The sequence below is a fragment of the Gossypium hirsutum genome, chromosome D12, assembly GCF_007990345.1.
Source record: "Gossypium hirsutum isolate 1008001.06 chromosome D12, Gossypium_hirsutum_v2.1, whole genome shotgun sequence".
In the NCBI taxonomy this organism is placed as follows: domain Eukaryota; kingdom Viridiplantae; phylum Streptophyta; class Magnoliopsida; order Malvales; family Malvaceae; genus Gossypium; species Gossypium hirsutum.
The window spans coordinates 11,271,185-11,279,828 of record NC_053448.1 but is presented as its reverse complement, the minus strand read 5'-3'; the positions used below and the strand labels follow the sequence as shown (position 1 = coordinate 11,279,828).

The following is an 8,644-nucleotide window of genomic DNA, read 5'->3' as shown; positions in this document are numbered from 1 at the left end:
CTCATCCCTTTTGGTCTTTTCTCCGAGTTCTGAATGATTAGTCTCATGCCTATCATTTGTTTCAAAACCCATTTCAGTGGGGTTTTTACTTCTGCAACATTGGTTTTGGTTATCTTTCCTCCCTTCTCAATTATCGCGTTTATCTTTAGATCTAGATGACTGGTAACAGATTTCCTACCACATTAGGTCCTGATGGATTGTCAAACTTCACGATGCCCATCTTGATGAACCTTTGAACTAACTTTTTAAATGTAGTACAATTTTCAATTGAGTGTCATGTTATTCCTGTGTGGTAGTCGCATTGGGCATTCGCATCATACCATTTCGGGAACAGAGGTTGCACGAGTTCTGAGTAGAACGGAGATACCACATGCGAATCAAACAGATTCTGATACAGCTCTTTATATGTTATCGGGATGGGTGTGAATTAGATTCTTTCTGTGTTTGGCCTTGAGTTGGATTCTTGCCTTGAGGTGCCTTGATAGCTAGTAGTCATGGCCCTCGGCTGGCCTACAGTGACTGATTTGAAATACCCTTTATTATACATGTTCAGGTTATTCATTTCATTTTCCTTGTTTTTTAGGGTTGATCTTTTGACGCTTTCCCCCGCATCTATTTTCTCACTTCTTACCCCGTTTTTAATCATCTCGCTAGACATTACCATATCTGATAAGCTCATGGTAGTGTTTCTCAACATGTGGTTAATAAATGGGGCTTTCAGAGTGTTGATGAAAAACATCGTGGTTTCTTTCTCCAAAAAAGGTGGTTGGACTTGTGTTGCTACCTCTCTCCATATTTGGGCATATTGCCTGAAGCTCTCACTTTGCTTCTTTTCCATATTCTGCAGTGTGATTTTGTCGGGCGCCATGTCTGTCACATGGCTACATTGCTTCATGAAAGCCTGTGCCAAGTCATTCCATGAGTGAATTTTGGCACAGCTCATTTGGTTGTACCATTTGGCAGCCGACCCAATCAAACTATCTTGGAAGTAATAAATTAACAGTTGATCGTTATTAACGTATCTTCTCATTCTTCGACAGAACATCGTGATGTAAGCTTTAGGACAACTAGTCCCATTATACTTTTCAAATTCTAGAGTCTTGAATTTCGGCAGGAGTATTAGATCTGGGACCAAACTTAGATCCTTGGCATCAACTCCGCAATGGTAATCAAGATTCTCCATTACTTTGAGTTTTTCTTCCAACCATCTGTACCAATCTTCGAGTTGTTTTGGCAGTTCCACTTTTGCTTTTTCTATTTCTGTCATTTCGTCTAAATTAAGAACTATAGGATTGATTAGATTGTCCTCCGAATTAGAACCTGAGCCTGTCGGGTAATTCATTCGTACCGAGGTACCGGTCTGATATTATTGGGGTTTGATAGTAATGGGTGCCCCTTGTAGATGCGCGTCTGGTTAGGCTTGAACACTTATTGGGGTAAAACTTAGGGGATAGGCAAGGTCTTCATATCATCCCTAAAGTTGACCACTGGGTTTTTCCCTTTTTCAAGCCCTCCAGCCAGTAACTGCATTAACTGGCTCATCATATTTCTTTGGGATTCCAGCATCTGATCCCTCATGTCTTGTTGAACTTTGGCTAATTGCTCTTGCACCTGCACTTGCAACTGATCTTGCATATCATTCTGCATTTGTTCTAATCTTTCTAATCTTTGATCCATTACACTGGTTTTACTACGGGTACCATAGCGATGTTTGGTTGGTTGACTCTTATTGGTTTCCAGATTAACTGAAATAATCTCGTTTAATTAGGGTCTTTTTGTGGAATTTAATGCACATGATGCAATGATATGTAATGTAGATGAATGCAAAAAAGAGGCGTTGATTCTGATTCAATTCTATTAGAATAACTTTACTAGAAAACAAATCTCTTTACATAAAGCAAATATTTACATATACGGTATTGCCCTAATACTTAAAGTGAAGACATCGATCCTTTTCTTCATATCCAAATGTTAAGATCGAATCTTGTGAACTCTCTAAAAGGGTGCCTCTTCTATCTCCTTTTTGCTTGATCCGAGCCTCGACCCATTGTTCACTCATTCTCGTGATGCTCGTTAGCTTCTTTAAGAAAGTTCAGCGGCTCTCGAATAATCTTTGTCATCTTGAATCCTCGGGCAACGAAGCAAAGTTGTGTACTCATTCATCAGACTATCACCCTTACCTCGCTAGGTTTTCTCGGACCGTATTCAGACGACCGCATTGTCTTCCACTTTATCAAGAAATCTATTTTTCATGACAAGCTCTCTATTTAGCAACTAACGTAAATCATCAGCTCTTTTCTTATGATGAAAATGCAACGCAATCATAACCAAAACAAAAGAAAACACATTAGTACAAAAACATAAATAACAAAAAGAGCACCTATTTGGATGACCACTAAGGGCTTGGCGTGGTTTTACCTAGGGTAGGCTTTTAGGGCTCACTATATACGGTTCAGTTCTAAAGTAAGGGTACTTGAACTGATAGATTCCTTGATCTTCACCCATTATAGGCTTATACGGACCGAGTTCAGTTCAGAGGGATACATTTCCTAATGACTGCACGGAGATGAAAATCTCATGAAGACATAGGTACGGATATATCCTGAAAGCGATCTACTATCCTGCACGGAGGTGAATACCTCACGAAGGATATAGTTTCTCACTCCCACTTAAAAGGGTAAAGTCAACCAATTATGCGATGCAATATGCGGAGACACATCAAAATAATGCAAACCATAAAAATGAAATGAAAGGATCGTAAATTTAACTGGACTTTCAATTTTCAACAAAAAGACAAAAAATAATCCATTTGCGGCTTGACTCTCTTATTTTGTCCCTAGTGGAGTTGCCAAGCTGTCGAAACCATTTTTTTTTGTAAAAGGGTCGACTTTAATTTTGAAAAGAAAAAATAGAGTTGCCACCGATCATTTTTATGAGGTGTGATCGGGTCACCTCGTAACTATTTAATTTATCAAAACAATAATTTTAATCTATGAAATCCAGAAAAATGGGTTCGGGAGTCGGTTACATTTGAGGAAGGATTAGCACCTTCGTAACGCCCAAAATTGGTACCTAGTTGATTAATTAGTGTCTTAGTGTCGACAATTGAAAACTCAAAAAGAACTTAGAATACGATCCTTTTTTATTAGTATTAATTAAAAATTACTCGGATAAATTGTAATATGTAAAATGCCTCCTTATCTCGAAGAAACTAAATGTCACATCCCGTAAGTTAGGACACAACACCTCTTACTTTCGAGAATAAGCTCGCATTTGTTTTTATTTAAAACACATTTATTTTAGTTTTAAAAGGATATTCGGTTATTTAGGTTCAACGCGAGAAAAATCGAAACCCAGTAAGTTAGGGCACAACTTCTTGAATTTCCAAATACGGAATATTGCCTTTATTTTTATTGAAAACACATTTATTTTAGTTTTAAAAGGATATTCGATTATTTAGGTTCAACGCGAGAAAAATCGAAACCCAATAAGATACATGTTTAATTTATTCGAACATCGTGTGAAAGCAAACTAATATTTTTTTTAAAAACGTAATGTATAGTACAATAATAATAAAATAATATGAAATAACTATATGAATAGAATATTTAAAGGGTAAACAATAAATAATGGAATACAACAATAATAATGATGAAATTATAATAATAACACCAAATAATAATAACAATAATCATATTAACTACTATTCTAATATTAAAAAAATAAAAGTGAGTTAAACACTAATAATAATAATAATGAAATATATAAATAAAGGAATAAATAACAATATCAATTCTAAATACAAGAAAAGTAACATATAAATAAATAAATAAATAAATAAAACAGAACAACACAAAAAAAAGCTTGAAACTAAACGAATAAGGATTAAATTGGAATTAAAATGAAATTTAGAACCTAAATTATAGTAAAATAAATGAACAAACACAAAAAGCACTAGATTGAAACTCGGATGAAATTTATGGGGGATAAATTGGAATAAAAATGAGGTAAAGGAATCATTGAAAAGCGCAAATAACATAGAGGGACTAAAAGGGAAAATATTCCCGTCCTCTAAAATGCAGCATTTTACGCGGGGTTAAAATGCAATAAAAGCAAAATTCTAGGGCAAAATCAAAAGAAAAAAGAACAAAAAGGATCTAACTGAAGCGGGCCGAAGAAGCGGAAGGACCGAAAGGGTAAATAACCCAATTATCAAAAACACGTGGATCTTCCTTGCAGGTCAGGTCAGTGCACGGGTCTGGCCTCAAAATGATGTCATTTTGGTGCCTGAGAGGCATGCCCAAAACGGCATCGTTTTGGATGCCTATTTAAATCAATTTTTTTTAAAACAAAATCATTTAACCCATTTGTTAAAAAAAACTTTAAAAACCTTTCAAACTCTCTCCCTTCTTTCCAGAATCCGGCCATGGCTTCGGTAATTGGACCACCGTGGAGGCCGCCGGTCGTCAGTGACGGCGCCACCGTCCTCGGTGGCCGGAAAATTGAAAAAGGCTATTTTTTGGCTTTTTGACTCCCCGAGCCCAAAAATGTCGTTTTTCATCAGAAATGACAGACCTCGGCCTCCCACGATGGTGTGAAATGCGAAAAAGGGTAAGCTTTTGGCTCTTTTCTTTTATTTTTTTTGTTTCCTTCTTTAAAATAAAATAAAATAAAATAAACGAAATAAAAAAAAAGAATAAAGAAACTACCTCTCAATAATTTTCTGTTTTGATTGCTCCGTGTTCTTTTTTTTTGTATTCGATTGTCTGTAAAAAATTACATGGTTATTTTCGTGACTTTTATAGCCACGATTACATTGCTATATCACTGTTCTTGTTGCAATTTGCTTTCGTTTTGCTACTATTTTTGTTGCCATTCCTGTGTTTGTCTTCTTTTTTGCCTTGTTTGTAGGTCTGTGGCGAGGTCAATCAGAGGAGTAGACTTGCTGTTTTGGTGTAAGGGTCAGGCCTCGGGTGGTGGGCGTGCTGCGGAGGCATGTGGAGGCAGCGGCGCAAGGGTTGGGGATAGGGTTTTGTTTTACTGAAAATGTGTAAAGTTTTGGGCCATTTGAGCCTTATTATTTTGGGTTTGTAATTAATGATGATTTTTGTTTTTAAATCGGGCCTGGGCTAAGTTGGGCCTCTACAACATAAATAACAGCTCAATGACAGAAATATTGTTACGAATTGATAATATTAGTAAAAATTTTGTAACAAACTAATTTTGGATCATCAAAATGTAATTTATAAACCATACAGACAAGGTAATATTTTTATACTTTACCCTTTTTAAACTACTATTTTAAAGCCAAAGACTTAAAAGTTGAATAATAAAATATTTTCTTGAGCTGAATTGCCCTGGATTGGACCAAATCCGTTGATCTGACGGAGAAATCTGTTTCAAATAAAATAATAATAACAGTATGCCCCTTTGATGTTTGGATCAAAATTGTTGAACTGATCCAAGTAGTTTAAAAAATTTTAATCCAGTATTCAATTCATGGAATTAAAATCTTAAGTGGAATCCTGATGGAACTGCCCGAGTCTGAGTAATGAACTAGAAAACATCACACTTGTCTTTATTTATTTGCAAGCTAACTCTTTCATACAACATACAAAAGCACACATCGTTCCTCACCAGGACAATACTTACTATTTTCATTTTACCAATGATATTTTGGTACGGTACCTAATTGGATCTAAAGAGAAACCTATTTTCATGCATCATGGATAATGCGGCTAAGATGGCCTCTATTTCTTGATACATAGTTTCATTTAACTCTGATCCTTGCTTTTGCTTTGAAAACCTTGACGATGGAGAACGAATCCTCCCGGAGATAATCCCAGCTTACTTTCAATTGTTTAATGCCTTGAGGGTTATCGGACAACCACTTCTGAGTCGAGGGATATGTTCCTTCCTCTCTAGGGAGCTATCTGGATCATCAAGTGTCCATCTACACAATAGTTGCAAAGTTTAATCTTAAAAATGTCATAATATATGTCTACATGTATATATAGAATGATGGGAAATATCTTACTTGTATCCACTAGTCAGTCTATGTACAAAAACCAACATTGCCACTTTTGCCATATTTATGCCTAGGCATGTTCTAGGCCCTGCTCCAAAAGGGAGGAAACTGTAGGGCTTCTGGAAATCCTGGAACATCATGAAAATATTGATAAAATGTTAGGATCCCATGACTGATAGATAGTTGGAACTCTTAAATAGCAAAGAGGAGAAGAAAATCCATGTGGTTGGTAGAGGTTATACGTCGAATCTTGAAGGGTTAAACCGTGTAGGGTCCTTGTACACATTAGGGTCGTAGTGTATACAGGTTGCATCAACATTTACAAGCCACCCTTTCTTTACCTCAAACCCTGCAAGCAATGGTGAAAATTAGCACTAACAGACTTAAATTCAAGAATGGAGGTGGTTGTTTTGAACAATGGAGACTTGCCATCAAGTATGCAGTCGTCCATCGCAACGCGGGGAAGCCAAATCAAGACATTTGCCATTCGCAGTGTTTCTTTTACAACCTGGATAGTGCATTATTAAGTAAATTGTCATGGCTATCAAGATATGGAGTAAAGAAAGAGTTGTTTATGTTCTAACCTTGAAGCCATATGACTTTTCAGTAAGATCTTCAAGGGTGAGTGAGGCTCCTTCAGCCTTATTTCTGACTATTGGCAATTGTTCTTCCTGCGGATGGGGAAAAGAAATCATCTAAGTGGACTTCTGTTTATAAATTCTTAACATGTTAACACAGTGGATGAAAAGCCTCACCCTAAGCTTGTCGAGTGCATCTTTATTTTCAGATAGGAACTTGACACACCACATCATAGCAGATGCAGTGGTGGTTTGCCCTGCAAGTATCAGTGTTATTAGGTTATCTATGATCTCTTGATCATCAAGCTTTTCATCTTCTGGATACGAATCTCTATTGACCATGGTCTGCAGAAAATCATCAAAATATTCCTCTCCACTACGTCTTCTGGCAATCATATTTCCAAAGGTTTCATTCAGCTTTTCACGTCCCTGTATAAATTCTTTATGTTATAGCATCAATAGCTTAACCATTAGAGATTGAACAGCAGCCTCGCATTAGTGCCATTTATCGTACCTTCATGCCTTTGTAGTATCTGGTGCCAGGAATCATGAGGGGAATGGATAACATAGAATTCGAAACATCGGTGCAGTCTTTTTCGATCTTTTCTAGCAAGGGATTCTCTGTCACACTCATCAGCATGCTCACTATTGCATCAAAAGTTATCTGCAATCGAGAGGTTAATTACTTAACTGTATTCATCCCAATTTGATAAACACTAGTTTCTATGACATCATTAATGATTTTATTACCTTCAAGCTGAAGTCAATGACTCTAAAGCTTTTCCCACTTTTTTCTAGTTTATCCAACCTTTCACATACCATCTTGTCAAATTTTACAGCAAACTTGGACAAAGAACTCATGGAAAAAGGATCGGAGAGAAGACGTCTGATTCTTGTGTGGATCTTGTGCGGTACGGAGAACACACTCATTGCGCCAGTTGCATCTGCCATTGACTTCACATATGACTTGTTGAAATGAACAAAATCATTGGCTAGAATCGTTTTTGCCCCCTCAACACTCGGAACGAACACGTGAGTCTTTCCGAGTATTCTTGTTTTGAACCACTTCCCATACCTGTTTTCATCAGATTAGTCAATCTATACCTGTTTTCATAAGAACCTGGTGATAAACTCTGTATGCATAGGGCTAATCCTATAGTCAACGAGTAAAATCAGATTATATAGATCAAATAGGACAACAGGTTGCTTAAATCATGCTCTGTTTCAATAGTAAAATCAATGGGCTAGAAATGACAGATAACTGTACGAAGTAGAAAATAAGTTGAAAATGAAGAAGATAGAGATCACAAACTGTTTTCTCCGCTGTTTAACAAAATCATAGCATCCTTTTGTGCTGTAAGAAGCCGAAAAGAAGGAGAAGGTTTCGCCGAAGAAAGGTAATCCCAATCGGCCAGGAATACCATCTTCATCGGTGGTGTCGACAGTGCTTCCCCACGCTTTCAATAGAAGAGATGTTATTGCTATTGAAAGCACTGCAACGATGAGAATACCATAATGGTTCTGTACTACCAAAGTGAGTCCTTCCATTGATAGATTCAACATTTTCAGCTTTGAGGAACAACAAAAGTTTTGTTGTATGGTTCAGATGGTGCATGGGAGTGGATAAATTGATGAAGTGAGTTGTTAACGAGACAAACTCTAAATATGACGCTTTGCAATGAGGACAATCTTAGGTTGGATGCTTAGATTTAAACCTGGAAAGATTCTCACCAAGTAAAAACAAGTTCTATTATCTATTTCCTTTAAAGGCTCAGCTCTTAACACATTTCCATGAATAAAATATAGATTAAAATATATAATTCTAAATAAATATGATATGGACTACAAGTTGAAATTGGAGGAATCATCTCGAATGCAGTAATCAAGAGATTCCTTATTAACCGTGGCATTCGGCAATGATATTACCACGAAAGATTCACATAAGACACAAGGTAAAGACATTATTATGGCCATAAACAGGAGAAGAGATTAAATTGATATTCATTTTTCTCATGATACAGTGGAGAAAAAGTCCAAA

At 36.6% G+C, this 8,644-nt stretch overlaps 1 protein-coding gene across 1 annotated transcript; it reads right to left on the bottom strand.

Annotated features, from left to right (window-relative positions):
* Positions 1-5,552: 5,552 nt before the first annotated feature.
* LOC107945830 (abscisic acid 8'-hydroxylase 3) lies at positions 5,553-8,386 on the bottom strand. Its single transcript, XM_016879976.2, has 9 exons — positions 7,919-8,386; positions 7,357-7,681; positions 7,121-7,270; positions 6,784-7,035; positions 6,613-6,699; positions 6,458-6,536; positions 6,271-6,377; positions 6,038-6,156; positions 5,553-5,953 (listed from the first exon to the last, which is right to left on the bottom strand). Exons 1-9 carry the CDS (start codon positions 8,167-8,169, stop codon positions 5,854-5,856), a joined length of 1,470 nt encoding a protein of 489 aa, XP_016735465.1. The 5' UTR covers positions 8,170-8,386; the 3' UTR covers positions 5,553-5,853.
* Positions 8,387-8,644: the final 258 nt, after the last annotated feature.